Here is a 21,696-nt window from a genome sequence, read left to right as displayed (position 1 = left end):
TATATATATATATATATATATATATATATATATATATATATATATATTTAAAAACCTGCTAGTTAATAGCTGGTTTTTAAACTAAAATCTTGTGCTATCTGTTGGTGCTTTAAATACAGTATGTGTTGGGGATTGGACTCAGCTGCTAACATCAAATTTTATCTCAATATTTGGAAAATTTACTGAGTTTTAGCCGTTCTAAAAAGGTTTTTAAAGCCAGTTGTATGTCAGTTTCTCAAGTCAAGCTCACTCCAGAAGTTAACCATGTTGTATGTAAAATCAAACATGTTTAACTTTGACAGTGGACACCCCCATTGGAGTGGGCTTCAATGGGATCTGCTGGAACTGGTCCAGTTCACAGAGTCCCACTCTGAGTTGGACCCAATAAATCCACTCCCAGAGGTTCCGTTATAATCTGATGGGCGTCACGAGAGAAATTGACCCCATCTGGGTTAAAGTTGTGACTTTTCCTGTGCCAGCTGATGTTCCTCATAAAGAATTCAGTGGTTGACCTGCCTGATCCATGTGGCTTTAACAAAGCATTAATTATAAACTCACTAGGATCTAAGGGCTGCAGATCATTATAGCCCTGAAGTTGACCCTCCTTAAAAACTACAACCGGTGGAAAATCCACACATTGAACCGAGATGCCGTCCTTTCACAGCTGAATCTAAAGCAGCCGTTAATACATTTTGCAGTGACACCTCTGAGGGTAAAAAACTTTTCATTAATGAGGCTGTTAAAGAGATTCCTAAGGAACCTTTGGAGTCGCAGGAAAATGTCAAGAGAAGTGACAGCCTGAAAAAACAACAGGATCAAAATGTCAAAGTCGACTTTCTGCTGGCGCTGCCAACAAGCACACTGAAGCTGCAACAAAGAGCTTTGATCAAACAAAGCTCCTGCAGCCTCTCTGGAGAGCGTTAAAGAGGTCGGAGGGGTTTCACGGCACTAAAGCCCTTTTATTTTTCTTTGGCTGCAAGAGAAATAAAGCATTACATCAAGTTTTATACGAATAAATGGTGAGGAAGGGTTTGTACTTTACGATGAGGTCATGGCTAGAACGAAGCATTTTTTCTGTCAAGCAGGTTAATTACCTGCGTCTGACATTTCAATAACGGCCCTTTTTCTCTGCAGAGATTGACGTTGTCATAGGTTTGCTAAGTGGAATGAGTTGTTTTGGGCTCAGATTGTTCTGAAAGGGAAATTTTCTAGTTGTTCCATCAGCCCAAAACCTTTTAAAGTCTTAAAGGAATAAAGAGCTAACAGTGTAGAAATGTGTTTCTAGGCCTGTCACAATAACAAATTTTTACTGGGTGATTAACTGTCTTAGAAATTATTGCAATATACAATAATATTGTTTGAAATTTGTCAATAATTAGTAATTATTGTCAAATTTAAGAAATGTTTGTTAATTTGTTTTGCATGTAGTACCTATTTTTAACCACCGGATGGCAGTATAAGACAGTGAACCGAAGGATGGATAGTGGAGGAGCAAGCAGCGTGTCTCTTTAAGAAAAATGGGAGGGAGGCCCCTTGACGTGACATGGGCTGCAGTGTTGCCAGGTGTACGATAATTATCGTATTTGTACTACATTTTTGCCCTCTGTATGATCAATAATCCCCAAAAAGGCCAAATATACGATAATTTGACCATTCCGTGAATGTGTGGTTGTAATCAGTTGTCATCAGCCTGTCGCAGCTGTCTGTTGGAATTTTTTTGTGAACCCTGAAGGCATCCGTGTCCGCAAACAGATGCACACAGGTGCTTTTCTAAATGTTACCTACGAGTGACGTGTATGCGTTTGCCTCAGAACAATGGCCACGATTGGCTGAATAGTCTGTTGCGCCCGCCCCATGAGTGAGGAAAAGAAAAGAAGAAGAAGCAGAGCCGGTCTGGAAGCGGACCCATCACTGCTATGGTGCATCAATAGATTTGTTATTTTGGTTATGATGGGTGTATGATAATTTCCCTCAAAATACGATAATTTTATGGCTCTAATACGATAATAGTAAGTAAGTAAGTAAGTAAACTTTATTTATATAGCACTTATCATAGATACAATCACAAAGTGCTGTACAACAATAAAAAAATAAAAGCTTAAAATGAAATAAAATAATAACAACTCATTAAATCCTACATTTCTCATCTGGCAACACTGATGGGCTGTCTCTCCTTCCTTTTTTCTCCGTTCTCAAAATGGCGGACGCTCGGTGAACGAAGTTGTTTCAGGTTTTATAAAACCAAAAACTCAAGTATTGTGACACAGTTTTAGAAAACATTTTAAACTTATAAAACTTACAGGCAAGCAAAGACTAATGACCCTCAGAACGGAGGGGTGGGTGAGATTTATCTTCTCGTGAATTTACCGTAGGTTCATAAACAGAACATTTCATGCAGCGTAAAGTTTCAAACCACGCACTTTTCAGTTTTGAATTGAAATATCTTCTTTAATGGGTAGAGGAATGTCTTCAGCTGCAGAAAAGAAGTCCATTTCCTTAAATTTTTTTAGTACCGTATTTTTCGGACTATAAGGGGCACTTAAAATCTTTTAATTTTTCTTAAAAATCTACAGTGAGCTTTATAATCCGGTGTGCTTTATGTATTAATTCTGGTTGTGCTTACTGACCTCGAACTGATTTTACGTGGTACAACTGAGCAGTGTTGAGAGTTATTGTGAATGAGTTGAATAAAGTTTGACTTATCTGACTGTTTAGTTTCTCTTAATGCGCCTTATAATCTGGTGCACCTTATAGTCTGAAAAATATGGTATCCTCTCTTTTTTTTTTCTCTCGAGTGAGTGAGAATCTTCATCAGCATGTTGGAGGAAGACATGATTCACTTTAGAGCAGTGGCTCCCAAAGTTCAGGTGTAAACCCAAATGTGGTCCTGGGACACCAAGGAAAGGGTCTACAGACAAATCAAAACAAATTTAAAAATGGTTGATAAGGAGTCATTAAAGTGTCAGGTTTACATACTTAAAAAGACCGTAGCTTTCACTAATGTTATTTTGAGGGTTGTTAGAAAAACAGGAAAAGGTCTCAGTTAAATCAGCAGCTTCTTTCACGACAAGAGGTCTTATCTGTCTGGAAGACATTTGGACAGTACAGTATAGTGATGTCATGGTGACATGGTTGTCAGCTGGTCATAAGTTATTCTGCCCTCTAGTGGTAGGATATTTGAACCCTCCAGTCACACAGTACACTGCCAACAAATGGAGACACTGTTCCAACATTTGTCTTTGTGTACACGTAGATAAAATCACAATGTTTTTAACCTAAGTACATTTCCTGTCCGATAAACTAAATAATACATTAACTTTCATTTTATTGGGAAACTGATTAAATCTATTATTTTACTGATTAATAATCTACCCCAAAAAAGTTAATATATAAAGTCTTAAAGAACTGTGTTGATCCTTCTGCTGCGCTCATCTCCTGGGGTCGCCACAGCGAGCAAACTCATCAAACATGAAACGTTTGGCGATTTTTATTTTTATTTTTTACACCGGATGTCCTTCCTAAAGCAAACTGTACCCGAACCTGCAGCCTCGGGAATACAAGGTCATGGCCCTGACCACCGAGCTAACGCAGCTCCCTTAAACAACTGCGTAAACCTGTAAATTAAATGTCAGATGTTTTAAAAGTCAACTCTCAGCAGGTCTCTGAGTCCTCGGTGCTAACCCTGATTAGACGACAATCAGAGCCAATTCGTTCTGTTCTCAGGTTAAAAGGCCACACAAGTGCAGTTCATATACTGTTTATTCATCATGCCTCATATAACGCTCTAAACCAGGTCTGGCACTTTGTTTTAGAATGGCAGACAGCACATTCTCCTGTTGTTGCTTTTGCACAATATCTGTTCATTATATTGAATTGCATTTCTTGCTCTGCGTTTAATCTGCCTGTGTGGGCTGAAGACTCATTCAGAGTGGACCGCGGAATAAACAAACAAGAAATATAAGATTCATTTTCCTGGGCTGATAGAAAAGCCTTTGGGAAGCCTCGGGCATGCTCATCCATCCATCCATTTTCAGCACATGGTACTGCCAGGTGGCAGGGATGAGTCACGTGAAGCCGTCTACTTTAAACCAAGACACTCCAAGTTTCTGTTCATGAATGATTGACACTTCTTATGTTGAGAAGAGACAGAGTTTTGTTTTGTTCAATACAAATTTTTAGTTAATCTGTAAAACTGGCTAAAAACATCTATATTTGTGTTTTTAAGGTCGTTATCGTTGCCTGCCTTTTGCTTTTTGCGTCGGGGATAATCTGGGGTAACTTCCACTTAATGTCTCTGTTCCCTTTTGTTTCAGTGGCTGTCCTGCTGTTGGAACAACTAATTAGCATCAATGTCCAGGCTTCCTGTGAGTAATTGTCTCTTCGTTTTTTGCACGCACACCCAGACAAACACCATTTTTTATGGCTTTATCAAGTCTGTTGTTGCAACAAGTCAAGTCTGTCGTGTATGAACGACTCTGCAACCGTCAAACACGAGGCTCGTTTTCACTTGTGAAGTTTATCTTTACTGCAGGTTCACGGGCAATAAAGTCACGCAGAAACACACAGAAGAACAAATCAAACCAGTTGACCAAACACGAGTAGAATTTTTTTGAACTGTTTTATACAATTTCTCCTTATTGAGTCATAAATTTCCTGCAAAGACACAAATTATAATCCATGCCATTAGGATGTAAATGTGTGCAGAAGATAAAGTCTGTGATTATGAATATATTAAAGAAAAAAATTAATTAAATATCTTGAAACAAGTTTAGAATCATGTTAATGTACCTGTGGATGTTTTTATATAAATTAAAGGGACTCGGTTACGGTCTCGGATACAGGGTTTCACACATAAAAACTGTTTTTGTGTAAGAAAGCAACAATAAAGAAATGAGAAATGTGTATTACAGACTGTGCAGTGGTCAAAGAAATGACTGAAAAACTCCCAAGCTCCATCTCTGACTTTACAGGCCACTGTAAGCACGTTGAATGGTAAAATAATTTAGCAGAAAAAGACTGAACAATGATAGTTTGTTCAGCATGTTTGCCAAAAGAAAGCTTGTTGTTTCTAAAAAGAACATGACGATTCACTTTTAGGTTTGCAGAGTTTCATCCGAACAATTCAGTTAAATTCAGTTTATTTATATAGCGCCAAATCTCAACAGAATTTGTCTCAGGGCACTGAACAGAAACATTTACATACCATACATAGAAAAGCCAATTAGTAAAGTTCTCTGTCTAAGGAAACCAGCAGACGTGTTGAATCTTCACTTTGTCACGGTCTCCCATCCTGAGCAAGCACAAAGGCGACAGTGGAAAGGAAAAAAATCCCTTTTAAAATGAAGAAACCTCCAACAGAACCAGGCTCAGGACAAGCGGCCATCTGCTTCGACTGGCTGGGTTTGAGAGGAACAGGAAGAAGAAGCAAACGCAGAATGGCAGTCCTGGTGCAGGTGCAGGTGCAGGTGTACCCCCTATTGGAAGAAAGACAAAAGCTGCATGTCAAGGATAGAAATAATTACAAATACTAAACAGGTAGAGTAAGTAAAGACAGCAGCAGAGTGAGGAAATGTGGCCAGTTTGTCCTCCAACAGTCTAACCCTATAGCAGCATAACCAAGGGATAGGTCAGGAAACCCAAGCCGATCCTAACTATAGGATTTATCAAAAAGGAAAGTCTTGAGCCCAGTCTTAAAACTGGACAATGTGTCAGCCTCATGGACAGAAACTGGAAATTGGTTCCATAAGAGAGGAGCCTGATAACTGAAAGAGCTTCCTCCCATTCTGCTTTTGGAAACTCTAGGAACCACAAGTAAGCCTGCAGTCTGAGAGCAAAGTGCTCTGTTAGGAAAATATGGAACAATAAGATCTGTAGGTGGAGCTAGGTTGTTGAGAGCTACAATCTGAAATATTTATAAAATGATGGCCTTTGGACCAAAGTCAAGATGCGCCCATTTTTCAGACTATAAGACGCATTAATCAAAATTAAAACATTTTGACAGATTTTTGAGCACAGTGTACCACATAAAATCGGTTCGAGGTCAGTAAAAACAACCAGAATTCATACATAAGGTGCATGGGATTATAAGGCTTATCGGTACTGTTGATTTTTGAGAAAAATCAAAGGATTTTAAGTGCACCTTATAGTCTGAAAAATACGGTAATTCACGGGGCCATTGTCGAGCAGAGTGGTAGAGGTTCGATCATTCTGGCTTAAAGCCACAGGACTTCAACACACCTTATAGTTACAGAGACAATCATAAACCCTTCTGTTTTAAGGTGTTGTAGGTTAAAGAAAATGTCTTTAAGCTATAGCTTAGTCTTTGTCCAATAAATAATGACACAGTGAATTATGTAAGTGCACTTGTCTGAGGTTGTTTTGGTCTAATTTTAGTTGCAGTGGAACCAGATGAGTTTGAGTTTTTGACTAGATTTGAAAAGTGATTTTTATCTGTCGCTGTGTTCAGCATCTGAAAGGACAGGTCTTGTGTTATGGCCCGCTATTTTACAAACATCGGAAGTGATCAGCCTAAAACGAAAGGATAGAAAAGCACATTCATTCCTTTTTATACTTTTTAATGTGAAGCAAAGCTCCCTAATAAAGGTTGTTCCAGGACGTGTCGGTGTTGATGTGCGCTACACGTTCAACAGTGCTGAACTCGGTGGTGATGCGCCACTTGATGGAGCAGAGACGGGGGGGGTTAAGTCTTGCTGTGTCGCGCCACACTGAGCCCAACATATGACGAGCACTTTGGGTGTGTTTGTGACTCATACGCATTGATACGGCGCAGCACTCTTGATTAACGGAGAAGCATGGCGAGGACAGAACCTGCTGAGAACCCACTGTCCCATCTGATCACAAAAGCTTCACTGCCTCCATCTCATTCCCACTTCCTGTGCGTGGCGTGGCGGGAGACTGGACCGGGTGATAACCCAGCCAGCTGCCTCCTCTCTGCTTCTGATTGGCGGGAGGAATAAAACAAAAAACAAAAAAAGAAACATAAAGCACCTCGAAGAAAAAAGTAGGAACATGTTGAAGCAAACCCGAGAGGTGCTGCAGCAAATAATCTTATATAGTTTCCAAAATGTCAATTGCAAGGAGAGGATATCGGATTATTGTGAGTAAATACAGAGAAAACTGGGTTTGGTGCCACAGCGATAGCATTACTAGCTACTTTTTGTTGGTTTGTTGACACAGGACTGTCAATAAAAACAAAATAAAATCATTTTCTGTGCCACGGGAACTAGTTCAGTGTGAGAGGGTAATTTATTTACCACATGAACTTGCAGCTCTGTTAATAAATCCGCTCAAAACTAACCTCACCTGCCCTTAAATAACTGGGTTACAGTCGAGTCACATGTAAATAAGATGATTTTTGGAATCATGACAGGGAATTTGAGAAACCTAACATCCTGTTCAGACTGCTCAACTGTACCAAAATGTCTGACTCTTTACATGAAGTAAAAACAGTCAGAACATTGTGGAAGTTCTGTCTACGCATATCCACATCACGAGGTCAGATGGTATTTGAACTTTAAAGAGGTTGAATAGCTTTTCTGTTAAATCACAAATTACCCAAACCATACCGTTTATTCAGCCATGAACACATTTTCTATGATCCATCTGCAGGCTGTCAGCTGTTAGGCCGACTGGTGAAGAACAATTATTACAAGATACAGCAAGAACAGGCATGAAAACAAAACTATCCTGTAATCACTTACACGTGAAAGGTGTTCGTAATCTTCAAAGATAATAAACGAACAAAAGGGTCTTTTTGTTTTAGCTCTATTTCTGACAATAAAGTTCACTGAATCAGTTACTTTAATATTTTCTGACAGAGCAGCAGGTGGTCCTTATTGTGGGCATGGTTGATTTTTTTTTTATTTAAACAAATGTGAATAAAAAAAAAAAAAGCCCCCAGACCTTCTTCAAATTTGGCCTCAGCGATCAGATCTACCGTACTTTCCGCCGTACACATCGCCGCGCCGTATAAGTCGCATTTATTATACGTCACCGCTGACGCGTCACGTTTGTTATGCGTCACCGCTGACCACCTGGAAACGTGGGCCGGTGTTGTGCCAAAAATCAATTGGCTGCTAAATGTCGGCCGCGAGAGCGTGCACGGGAGGACTTTAACAAGAATTTAACAAGATTAACACTTAAAAACAATTATTTGTTAGCTAGAAATTATAGCAAAGGTGTGTCTCAGTTTAACTTTTCCTTAATAAATGAACTTTGACGGTCAAATCAGCTGCATTTCAAACGCCGGTTTGCAGCTGCAGGAGCACGCAGAGGGAGGACTCGCTGTGCATTTCTTTGAAATTTACCAAGATAACCATCTAAAAACAACTATTTGTTTGCTCGATATTTTTCATTTGAATTTTCTTTAACAAATGCACTTTAATGGTCAAATCAGCTGCATTTCACCCGGGCGGCGCGGTGCAATGCAGCTGATTTCATGTTTGCTTCAGGAGTTCTGGAGCGAGAGGAAGGTGGCTTGGTATGGCAAGCAAAGTTTCTCATTAATAGCAACTTTTATCTATTAATGAGAAACTTGGCTTGCCATATCAGTCGAGCACCCTTTAGCAGCTGAAAATGGTAGTGTTCAATATTTTCCATGTCAGAATGAATGAAATAGTCAGATCTCAGCCAAAAATTGGGTTATAAATATGAGGGAAAATAAACATAAATAAGTCAATTCGCTGTATAAGTCGCAGGGCATGCTAATTTATGCAAAAGTTGTGACTTATACAGTGAAAAATTCGGTAAATGCGGCCTCGATCTGTTCTGTGCTCACATCTTTTTTTGTCACTTGTCCACTTGAGATTGGATCTCTCAGGGTGCTTGTTAATGACAAAACCAGAAAATACCTCAGTAGCAGCTGCAATGCAATATGTCCTTTAGACGCTTCAGAACCCACGTCTCCTCTCTGTAACTTCTGCTTATGATCAATTCAGTTCAGTTTATTTATATAGCACCAAGTCACAACAGAAGTCATCTCAGGGCACTGAACAGAAACATCCATCCATCCATTATCTTTTACCTGCTTCTTCCATTTTGGGTCAGGGGAGTTGCCGGTGCCCATGTCCGGCAATCATTGTGCGAGGGGCGGGGTACACCCTGGACTGCAATCATTGTGCGAGGGGCGGGGTACACCCTGGACTGCAATCATTGTGCGAGGGGCGGGGTACACCCTGGACTGCTTTGAGTTTAACTCCATCGCAGAACTCTCATCTTGAGCAAACATGAAGGCGACAGTGGAAAGGAAAAACTCCCTCATGAGGAAGAAACCTTTAGCAGAACCAGGCTCAGGACAAGCGACCATCTGGTTTGACCGTCTGGGTTTGATAGGAACAGGAAGGAGGAACAGATACACAATGGCAGGTCAAGAATCACATGTTAAGATAGAAATTATATCAAATGAAAACTATTCAATTTTAATAATACATCAGTTCTGTGAGGGATGCTTATTATTTGCTTGTGTTGACTTTTAGGGGAAAACTATGGAAGTAAATCAGGATTTTTAAAGAAAGCAAATCGTAGGAGACAGAGGCCGTCTGGGACCGTGTGTGTGTGTGATGTAGCCTGAGGTAAAGTCTTTGACATTGTTTCTGACGGCACCAGTTAGGGAGACGAGACTCGCTGGACGGCAGATCGATATCCATCAGCTCTGACTGAAGTCAACTCAGATCTCAGCTGAAGCACAAATGACACAAATGAAGCCCAACAGCTAAATAAAATAAAATGAATAAGATCATTTATTTATTGATTTTAAAGCGTGAACTTTCTTTGGTTCCCTTAATCTCGTTTGATCTGTTTGGGAGAGGTCGTTTTAGTTATTTGTTGTTTGCACAAAGTCACAAACATGCCGGGTTTTTTTTGTTTTTTTTCAGCTAGACAAAGCTGCTGTCTGTCTTCCTCGGTCTTATCAATTTGCGCTGCATTCATGGATATTAAATAGATTTGCAGGAACACGTACGCATCCAGACACACACACACAAAGCTAATTTGATGCTCAGTCAAGAAGCCAAATAAACTACTTACTTAGTGTCAAATGTAAAAAAGTGTTTGTGCTGTTTGCTGTACCCCGAGGGCCCGACTGAACAGATGCCTCGTGTCCCTCAACTAATACATTCATTGTTTATTCAATGACTTGTTTACTGAACTATTTATAATTGTGACGTGATTATGTCAGCATGTAGCTTGCAATGCTTCCACCCTTCAAAGTGTTTACGTAACTTGTATGAACACATCTTCAACAATGTTTTATTAATGGTAATAGTAAAGAAGATGGTAAATCATAATATGTGCGATTTATTTCTCATCTCTAATATTTTGTAGAAGGTTTGCTTGAATAGTTTGTGTTTACTTCTTGTGTCTGATAAAGTGCACAATGAGGAGTGGAGCCATGCAAAATGCATCTAGGACAAACAGAGGATGCCAAAATGTAATGGTCAGAAGAATTAATGCAAAGTTTTAGTAGTTCTAAATGAGTTTTATTTATAAATCAAGAGCAAAGGTAACAGTGTTTCCTGTTTGTCTCCTCACCTCAGCTGTGTCTGTGCAAATAAAGAGCACTTAAATGCACCGCAAAAATGCATTCAACTATATCTGCACAGGTGGGCTTTACCCACCTGCAGAGAAGGCAGCTGAAGTGTTTGTGTGCACGTTGTTCATAAAAAATAATAAAAAAAAGGTCTGATCACAAAAAACAAAACTAAATCAAACTAGGTAAATGTGCCTTTTCTGCGAAAATGTAGTGTTTCTGCTGAGCGCTGAATAACTGCTGAAATTTGTTGAAAGGCTGAAACTGAAATTCTGACACCAAAGTTTATGCTCGATAATCCAGGAATAAAATCCAACGATGTTCAGTCAGGTCATCTGGACGGTTTCTTTTTTTTTTTTTGCTGATATGTTTCATCCTTCATCCAAAGGACTTCTTCAATCTGAGGAGCCACCAAACAAAACTGATTCCCACAAAGAGCGTACTATATTTTCCGTCGTACACGTCGCACCACTGTATACGTTGCATCAGTCCAAATATGTCTAATAAAATGGAAATAAATAAGTTTCTTCGCTGTATTAGTCGCATCTATTATGCGTCACCGCTAACCACCCGGAAATGTGGGCCGGTGTTATACCAAAAATCTATTGGCTGCCAAATGGTGGTCGTGGGAGCGTGCACTGGAGGACTTTAACAAGAATTTAACTAGATTAACACTTAAAAACAATTATTTGTTTACTCAGAATTATAGCAAAGGTGTGTCTCAATTGAACTTTTCCTTAATAAATGCACTTTAATGGTCAAATCAACTACGTTTCACAAATCGATTCGCGGCTGTGGGAGCATGCAGAAGGAGGACTCGCTGTGCATTTCTTTGAAATTTACCAAGATAACCACCTAAAAACAATTATTTGTTTGCTCGACATTATAGCAAAGGTGTGTCTCAGTTGAACTTTTCCTTAATAAATGCACTTTAATGGTCAAATCAGCTGCATTTTGCCTGAGCAGCGCGGTGAAATGCAGCTGATTTGACGTTTGCTCCAGGAGTTCCAGAGTGAGACAAAGGTGGCTTGGTATGGCAAGCCAAGTGGCTCATTAATAGCCACTTTTACCTATTAATGAGACACTTGCCTTGCCATAATGCTCGAGGGCCCTCTAGTCGCTGCAAATGAAAATGTTTAATATTTTTCATGTCAGAATGTATGAAAATGTCAAACCTCAGAGAAAAATTGGGTTATAAATATGGGGGGAATCGTATTTTAGTAGCTTAGCTGTATAAGTCGCAGGACTTGCTAATTTATGGATAAAGGTGCGACTTATACAATAAAAAATACAGTACTCCTTAGTGGAAAAAAGCAACAGTTTGCTGGTGCTAAGATGGCCTCTGGGGCCCGCCCTCTCCTCCGGGGCTCGCCCTATCCCCCATCAAATTATGACATTAAAACAAGCACAACAGAAGCTAAAATGAGAACAACAGCGAACAGGAAGAATGTGCAAAACACTATAGCTAAAAGCTAAAATGAGCATAACGGCAACTAAAAACTAAAACGGGCAAAAATTGTTGGTAAAATTAGCAAACAGTAGCTCAAACAATAAAATTAGAGTGTGGCTAAATGTTAAAATTATCTAAATTAAAGCCCAAAACAATACTGTAGACAAGGAGAAAAAAAAAGCTAAATCAAAGCTGAAATTTAAAAGTAGCGAAACAGTAACTAAAAGTTTAATTCAGCAAAATAGTGAAGAGGGCAAGATTCAAATGAGACTTGCTAACATGATGACAAATTAAAGCTTTGTTATCATTTATATTTATTCATGAGGCATTTCTGTCCTTTCTTACTCAGAAAACATGCCAACAGCTGTTTACATCTGGCTTTTGGGTGGACTTAAAAAAATGTTTTCAGTTATTTGTGTTACTTGTTTTGGAAGATTTCTGACTAAATGTGACTGCATTAAAAACTTTAGATTTCTATCTGGTTTCAGAGTCGTCGGGAGTCTGTTCCCACCAGCCACCAGGTGGTGCGGAGACGTTTCTCTGGCCCAGTGGTGCTCCCACCTCTGTGGAGGAGACACTCCAGTCAGGACCACCGGCGACCGTCAGGAGTACACAGCCTGCCTCTGGACCGACTGCAGGAGCTTTACAGCCAGGCGTTGGCCAGCCATGATGAGCACCGGTCAGTGACACGCACCCTATGGGTTTCAGTCTGTCTTAAAACAAAAACCGCAGCTGGTTTGCTTCAATAATTTGAACCAGACTCTGTGCAGAATTAAAAAAAAAACAGAACTGAATAACATCTTCCAATGTGAAAATATTTAATGAATAAAACATGAAACACTTAAACATTTCTCAGCTGACTGAGCTTAATATGAGGAAATGACTGTTGCTATGTGGAATATCAATTCACACATGTAAATTGTTGAACAATGCTTATATGGTACAACTGATTTCCATACAAGCACTTCTTCTCTCCCTTCTGGTGCCCATTACAGCCCTAATTTCAGTAGACTAAACACAAAGAAAAGCTTCTTCTGTTGTTTTGCATTCTTGTGTTTTGGTGTTTTTATTTTTGATTGTGCAGCCTGGCACTATTGTAGTGGACTGGATTCAAATCAATGAAATAACAGTTCCTGTCCCACGAAGGTCTTCAGAGGCAGGTTTTGGTCGGAGGCCTAGTCCACTACACTATATAAAACTTAATTATGTATTCTTATGACTCCTAATTACAGTGTAGCATAATCTGAAAGCTTAACCCTTCACAGTAAAGCTTTTAGGGAAATAAACTATCAAAGGCTTGTCTAAAAATTGCTAAGCTAAGTAGTTAGCACTGGTCAGTATCTTAAAGCTAAAAGTAGCTAAATGTTAGCTAAAAGCAGCAGCACAGTGGCTAAAAATTAAAAGTAACATAAAAGACAACAGTAGAACAAGTATGCCAGAAGAGCTATGTTTTTGAAGGAAATGACATGATAACGTTTTTCTATGGAGAAAAATTTGTACCGTATATTTTGGACTATACGATGCACCTGATCATAAGGCGCATTAAGCGAAATAAGTTCGTTTTGACAGATTTTTGAGTGCCGTGTACCGCATGAAATTGGTTCTAGGTCAATAAGCACAACCAGAATTAATACATAAGGCTCACTGTTGATTTTTTGAGAAAATTCACGGATTTTAAGTGCGCCTTATAGTCCGAAAAATACGGTAGTTTTTGCAGCGCTTCACATTAAATTTGATGCTTTTTGAGTTTTATTTGTGAAACGCTGATGATAAATCTTTGCACTTCTGGTGAGTTAATTATAATTAACAGCATCTGCTGCTCACTACAAGAAATAGTGAGAATCACAAAAAACAACGCAGATGATTCCCACAAAGAAAATTACTTTCTAACATGCAAATTCAGCAGGAGGAAGAAGAAAAAATGCGCACCTGATTAGACACAAAATGAAGGACCTCCTGTGTTGTTTAGAGATTAAATATTAATTTCTTTCCAAACGAGCTCAACTGTCTAAACTGAATCTGTCGCAGTGAAAGCTGAGCTGGCTTTCTGAACATGTCCAATCTTCAGGGCTCTCCAAACCTCAGTTTATCGCCCTCATCATGCTGTACTGCTGAGCAGAAGGGGATGTGTTTGAAGGCATGGTGTGTATTCAGCTCCACAGTGACACTTTTAGCAGAATATTGGGTTTGATTTGTCACTCTTCAGCTAAGGTCAGCTGTAAGACTTTCCTCAGCTCATTAGCTCCAAGAGCTTCCTGTTTCAGGTTCATTGCAGGCGGACAATGAGGAAACAACAGCTTTTTGAGTGATGGCGAAGGTTTCAGCTTTGCACTCATGCAGAGAAAAGTGCAGTGTATTTTGTGTGCTGAGGTGATAATGAAAGCTATCGCAACAACAGGAAGAAACCTGTCGCTGAAAAGTCACACGTGTGAGCGCTCACACAGCTTTTTAGTGAACATAGAGCTCATATTTCCCCCTCAGACTAATGACAATGTCACTTTCCTGTCACACTGATAAACCTGAATTTATATGACGTTGTGGCATGCAGCTAAAATCCTCCAACATGGAGACTAGTTATGTTGGTGTTTATCTAAACTGCAGCCTGATGCGAGCAGTTAGACTTGATATTAAAAAAGAACAGCTCATTTGCGGGTTCATAATTGAATTATTGGTTCCTTGCACATATGTTCCTTATGTTACACATTTTTTTTCTGTAGCTGTTTAGTTTTTTCTCATTGAAAGGCTAAAGTTATGGGAATTTTAATCCTTTTCTCTTTTTGCTTTCCTTAATTATTGGCCACTACCATGAGGCAAAGGCGGATAATATTCTTAGATAAATAACGTTATTAACTGATTTTCATGTATGTGAATGTTTCTGTGCAGTGCCCTAAGACGACTTCTCTTGTGATTTGGCGCTCTATAAATCAACTGAATTGAACAATTGCCCTGTTTGTACTTATGCTCAGTGCTTTGTGTGTCATCAAAATAATTTATGGACACATTTTAATGAAACTTGCAGAAAGTGATGACTGGATGAACATACATCTACAACTGATGAACATTTGGAGTCGGCCTGACTTTAGATGGCTACCACAGGAAACTGTTAATTAAAAACAGTAAAAGAGTAAAACTCAGTCAATTTTACAAACATTGACTGAAAATTTGGAGCGGTAGCGGCTGGGACTGACAACATATTCACAACATATAATCTGAGCACCAACAGATGGCTCTAGGGGTTGAACTGAACGACTACACATTTTTTAAAGTCGACATTAGCATGATAAAAGTCGAGTCGACATCGACTAGTTGATGACGTCATAGGAACTCAAGACGCTAAAAAAAAAAGTCATTTATTATTTACAAATAAAAAAAAAAGAACAACAAAACATCGGGAGCGTGTATTTATGCTCCTATATACTGAGAATAAGTCTCAGGGAAACCAAAACTATAATTAAGCTGCAAAAGTTAGTTTTATTTTATTTAAGCCACTAAATAAAATAAAACACCGCAGCGGTGGTGGCGGTGCACACAGGCAGTGGAACGCACCCGTTTTTATATTTTTTTAGTGTTTTGAATAAAATGAAACTAAAAACATCATCCTTAGTGAAACACCTCCACATCGTTGATGAATTTATTCCTGTTTGGGAAAATATCGCCTGCTCCTCGCCTTCCATCTGCTCGGAAGAATCTGTTTTGTAGCCAGCGGCCCGACGCTGATCACGTATCACAATCGCTGACTGCGACTAGTCGACGTGACGTTAAAAAAACTCAAGATGTCCTAGAATCGACTAATCTATTCAAGATCTTTGTTGAAAATGTTGCTATTAATCCTATATTGTCAACTCTGTGTGCCTGTTAGCAAAATATCTCTTTAAACAGTGAATAGATTTCAATGAAACCTTTTGAAAGTAATCTCTGGATGTACATTTACAGCTAACTAACCTTCAGAGCCAACCCGATTCAAGATGGCCTCCACAGCCATTTGACCTTATAAACACATAAATGGCTATAATTCAGTCCATTTGTACAAATATTGAGCTAAAATCTGATGTGGTAGTAGCTGAGACCCATTCCCAACTCATACTGTGAGCACGAGATCATGTGATAGAACATGAACAACTACAACTTCATTTCTCAGCTTGAGATGATCTTGGTTTAAAACTGGCATGAAAAGCAGCGGGTGACATGCATTCATTCAAGGATTGCATGGTCTTCAATATTATAAGTTGGGTTAAAAAACAAACATTTGAAGGCTTAGACTTTAGACCAGATCTGACACAGTTGGCTATAAATAACAAAAGTCTGTGTTAACATTTGCAGCAGAAGAAAACTCTTTAAAGTTTGAAGCAGCAACTTTTCAGCATTTTTTGTTGTAAATTGTTAAAAAAATAAAACGCATCGGACTCCTGTGTCCATTGTTTGCCTGACTGGGCATGAACCGAGTCCAGAGACAGCACGTTGTGGAGATGATTGGCAGATTGACAGGTGTGGAAGCAGATGGAGATGGCAGGAGGAGGAAGTTGGAGTGAGGGGCGAGGATGGAGAGGAACGGGGGGAGTCGGGGAGCAATAAAAAGGAGAGATGCACCGAGGAGAGGAGGGAGAGACGGAGACAGAAGGAGAGGCTCGCGGAGGGGATTTCAGCACTCCGGCTCGTGGACAGCAGCGCACCGACATGCCGCGCGCGCAGCAGCTCTCCCTGACTTGTTAGGCTTCACAAACAGCCCGGCGTTTTCTCCTCGCAGCGTTCTCCATCCAGTTTTAGTTGGTAAAGAAAGGAAAAAGTAAAGATCTTTAGACGTAATGGAGTGCGCAACGCTGAGCAGGGAGGGAGCGGGACTCGCCAAGCCGCCCAAACATCTGTGGCGGCAGCCCAGGACCCACATACGGATCAAACAGCGCTTCAACTCGGACACCGAGCGGTACCTGTGCCGCAACCGGACCCTGGAGAAGCTGAGACCTGGACTGAAGAAGCCTCGCATGTCATGGCCCTCATCACTGAGACGGTAACCTGGTCCCCCGCCCCGGGAAAGTGTCTAAAGTCAGGCTTCCCAAAGCTTCACAGTTAAATCCAGTTTAATAAGATCAAATAACTGGTTGAATACTTTAGAGTCCAAACAGAAACTAATGACAAAGTTTAACAAGATTGTTGTTTATTAGACTACATTATACTGGCATATACTTATTAAACCGTCTGTCTGTAACCACAAAGTGTAAAAGCTGTATTTTTCAGAGCACATGAGAATATAAAATAATAAAATAGAATATTGCTTTATATGTCCTTCAGTGGGGAATCTGAGTGTATCATCATCAAAGTGATAGTATGGTAAAGGCACACATTAAAAACATCACCAACAGTAAAAAGCTAAATAAACTACACAGTTATGAATAAATAGTAAATGTACTGCAGTTGCATAGTTTTTCAGTACTAATGTGCTGCTGTAGTTAGTTTTACAATAATTTTACTGTGGAATGGGAAAACAAGCTGCTGAATATTTCTTGTCTACTATGTGCCGTTATGTTAACAATAAGTATTTTTTAGTTTATTCAGTGTATTGAGATAAACCGGAATGATACAGCTTGTGCTTTTTATTAGTGCAAAAATAGACTACTAAAAGGGAGGCCAATAAGTTTTCAATATTTTGCTTTTAGCTCTAATTGCTGCTTATATTCTGTTTCTGACCAGCTGAACTGCTTATTAAGATGCTTCATTTTGTTATAGGTTTTACATCTGCTGAAGGATTTCTGCTGTGGTGCTTCTCCGTAAATGCAGCATAGACCACAACATTTAACCAGATCAGCTAAAAGAATTCAAAAATAACAAACATGACTCACATCAGGTCAAGCGATCTGTTTCTTTAAAGGTGTGAGCCTCACGGTATACATCAGCTGGAGTCTTAATGATTTGTTTTTCACGTTTCACTCAGTTTGTTGCCTTGAGACTTTACACTTTTGCCTGAAATACAATTTAATGTGTATTTGCAGAGGGATCATTTCCACGTCAGAGTTTTCATTGACAGACGGTCTCTGGTGTTGGAGAGCCATTGATTTCCAGTGACAGCTTCTCGTGCTCCGTTTCCTCAGTCGAATTAATCCCTAATGAACTGTGAGCTGTTCTTCAGGGGACATTTACATAAATTGTTCCTATAATTTATGCCTTTGGTGATGTTTTATAATTTGTTTGTTCTGCTGGCAGCTTTATGAGAGTCTGGGCTCACCATATTTATGATTTCCATTCTGTTTCTGACCAGTTCTGTGTGTCTCAGGGGGCTTCCCGAGCCTATAATTTGAACCTGTAGTCTTGGCAAACATTAAAATGTATCATTTTATGTAATTATCTGTTTGCAGGTTCAGAAAACATGCATGAATCATGTGTTTGGATTGCTGAATTTTCCCTAAAAAAATGGTGGCACTGAGTTGTTTTGGTTTGAGGCTGTGTGATTGAGTGGGTGTCTCCTGCTGAGGGTGCCTACCTGTTCTTCAGGCCTGTTTTGTGTTCTGCTCCTTGCACTTTGACAAATGGTGGAGGAGATGTGAGGGATGGTTTGGCTCGCGGCAAACCGCTCTGTAAACCTCATCAGTCAGGCCGAGGAGAGGCGCTGACTTCCTTTTTTTACTTGTTTGTGCACAAAGACTTCCAGGGGAGATGGATACTGATGGCTGAGGTCTGTGTCTCGCCTGGTTTTTGTGTTATTCTACAGATTTTAGTTTGACAAGAAAGCTGCAGGAGATACATTATGATGTAGTTTAGTACCGTATTTTCCACCCTATAAGTCACAATTTTTTGCATAATTTGCATGCCCTGCGGCTTATAGGCCAAAGTGATGTATTTATGGATTTTTTTCCATATTTATAAACCAATTTTTGGCTGAGATATGACCGTTTTCATTCATTCTGACTGAAAAAAACATTGAGCAGTACCACTTTCAGCCACTTGATGGCAGCAGAATAGTAGTAATACTATGGCATGCCGTTGTATCATGTAATATGTAAACGTGGCTATAATGACAAATAAAATAAAAATTAAGACAAAAACAACTGGACTTTATTTATTATACTTCATACTTTTTTGCTTTTTTCTTTAACTTTTTTGAATTTACCATGTTTTGCATGACTGAGAATCTTCACCAGCTATTAATGACACAATCAGCTTGCCATTTTACCCCCCCCCCCACCACCACCTTCGTTCTGCTCGCTGCTTGGAGGAAGTTAAATCAGCTGCACTGCCCTGGCGAACTGCAGCTAATTTGACCATTAAAGTGCATTTATTAAACAAATGTTAGACTGAGACACACCTTTGCTATAATTTCAAGCTGACAAATAATTGTTTAGGTGCTTTTCTTGTTAAATTTCGAAGAAACGAGCAGCATTCCCCCTTCCTGGTTTCCTCCCTCTGCGTGCTCCCGGAGCACCAAGGCAACAACACTATTTTTGAATTTCAGCTGATTTGACCATTAAAGTGCATTTATTAAGTAAAAGTTCAACTGAGACACACCTTTGCTATAATGTCGAGCAAACAAATTTTTTTAGGTGGTTATCTTGTTAAATTTTAAAGAAATGCAGCGGCTCGTGCATCTGCACGTGCACGCTTCGCAGCACCTCAGCATTGAAACATTTTTGAAATTCAGCTGATTTGACCATTAAAGTGCATTTTTAAGGAATAGTTCAACTGAGACACACCTTTACTATAATTGTGAGCAAACAAATAATTGTTTTTAGGTGGTTGTCTTGTTAAATTTGCACAGCGACTCGTCACGTGCACGCGTTTACTTCAGCGTATGAACTTCTGAAATGCAGCTGATATGACTGTCAAAGTGCATTTATTAAGCAAAAGTTAGACTGCGACACACAAGTACTATAATTTCGAGCAGACAAATATATGTTTTTAAGTGTTAATCTTGTTAAATTCTTGTTAAAGTCCTCTCGTGGCATGCACGCTCCCGCAGCCGCCATCATCAATTTTTAGTACAACACCAGCCCACATTTCCGGGTTGTCAGCGGGGATGCATAACAAACACGATGCGTCAGCGGTGACGCATGATAGATGCGACGTATATGACGGAAAATACGGTACATACTTACTTTTAAACAGGTTTTGTTGTACATAACTGTTATTTCCCATGTAGAGGCTGTGATTCAGTCTATTTCCACTTTAACACAATTGTAGAGTTGCACGGCTCAGTTCTCACGCTGGATTTATGCCACACACATCTGTACAGCGGCAGCAGCATGGTCTGCTCCCTCGACGCCACTCGCAGGCAACGAGCAGTGCCACGACTTGTCCCACCTCAGAGTTTGTTCACATAGAGTCATGAGCTCTGTTCCTGTTTCCTGCTGAAAGAACAGAAAGCATTGGTAATGCCTAACAACCTGGTTTTAACATGGATGGATTGATTTGGCTCGTTTACTGATCTGCTGCAGGTTAATTAGGATTGATAAAACACTTAACACGCTAACAAAACACTCAAATTCTTCTTTTGTACATCTTTAAAACACGCACACTTTGCCTGGTTGTCTGTTTTGGTGTTTGGTCAGATTTGCTCTGATCTACAAGAAGGTTGTTATCACTTGGCAACAAAGGCGAAGGGGCGATAATGTTTTTGCTCGTATCTGCATTTGTGTGTGGACTTATCAAAAATGTTCCTGAACCAATGGATGGATTTTAACGAAACTCTTCAGACGTCATTATTTTATGTGCATCTACAACAAAATAACTTTTAAAATCAACCTAAAACTTGAATCCTTGTCACCAAACTAGTTCATATAAGCCAACATTAAAGTGTCTATAACCCAGTACTGAACAAATATTGAGCTTGGTGTGGTAGTACTTAAGAATAGTCCTTAACACAGTCTCTGAGTGCTTCGCACAGCATCGCATGAGATCCCACAGATCGTTATTTTCAAAACTGCTGCTGCAACGTTGTTATTTCTCAACATAAAATGAACTTGGCCGGCAGAATATTAGGCCTTTAATTTCAGTCTTCAATAACTTTTAGTGCAAATAGGTTTTGTTCACGCATTTTCTGCAGTTGTGCTTTAAGTGGCTGCAAATGCAGTAACATCTGTGCTGTGGTGAAAATTTATTTTTTACCTCTAAGCCTTAACAGCTGCACATTGAGCTCATTAAAGAGTAATCTTTAATGAACAAACGGCTGCTCCATTAGTTTCTGCGACTGAATGCGTTTTAATTTGGCCGTGGCTCTTTACGTCTGAACTCCAGTCACGTACCGTAAAACCACGTGCAGGCAGACCGCTTCAGAGCTTCACACCACGTTGGACACACGTGACCTTGTGAAATAAACCCAGTCAGCAGATTAGATGCGAGTGAAGCATTTAGTTGAAACTTTAACGTCTGGAATGTGGAGACAGATTTATAATTTATTCATTTTAGAAAAGCAGAGACGGAGAAGCTGAAATTATAAAGATAAAATAAATAAAGCCAAGCTATGAAACAAAACAAAGATTTTCCTTTTGGTCAGATTCGCTGACAGGCATTGTTTTTTTTTGTATTTTTTTTGTATCTAAGCTACATTGATTTGTTGTTGTAGCATTTGTAGCGATTTGTAGCAATGATTGACCGCTTTGCTGAAGGTTTTTAATGATGATGTTGAAACATTTGATGCTATGGACCATTGTACTGCACTTTATTTAGACCTGTCTAAAGCTTTTGACACTATGGACCATGACATCTCATGTCATGA

At 39.5% G+C, this 21,696-nt stretch overlaps 1 protein-coding gene across 1 annotated transcript in view; it reads left to right on the top strand.

The window, feature by feature from the left end:
• Positions 1-21,219, top strand: part of jund (JunD proto-oncogene, AP-1 transcription factor subunit) — an 81,361-nt gene extending 60,142 nt beyond the window's left edge. Inside the window, exons 2-4 of the mRNA XM_037697963.1 lie at positions 6,513-6,519; positions 8,283-8,288; positions 21,201-21,219. Coding sequence (XP_037553891.1) covers positions 6,513-6,519; positions 8,283-8,288; positions 21,201-21,208 — 21 coding nt within the window. The 3' untranslated portion in view covers positions 21,209-21,219. The remainder of the gene's footprint in view (positions 1-6,512; positions 6,520-8,282; positions 8,289-21,200) is intronic.
• Positions 21,220-21,696: the final 477 nt, after the last annotated feature.

The sequence above is a fragment of the Nematolebias whitei genome, chromosome 3, assembly GCF_014905685.2.
Source record: "Nematolebias whitei isolate Nwh7 chromosome 3, NemWhi1, whole genome shotgun sequence".
NCBI classification, from domain to species: domain Eukaryota; kingdom Metazoa; phylum Chordata; class Actinopteri; order Cyprinodontiformes; family Rivulidae; genus Nematolebias; species Nematolebias whitei.
This window is presented reverse-complemented; position numbering and strand designations above follow the sequence as displayed.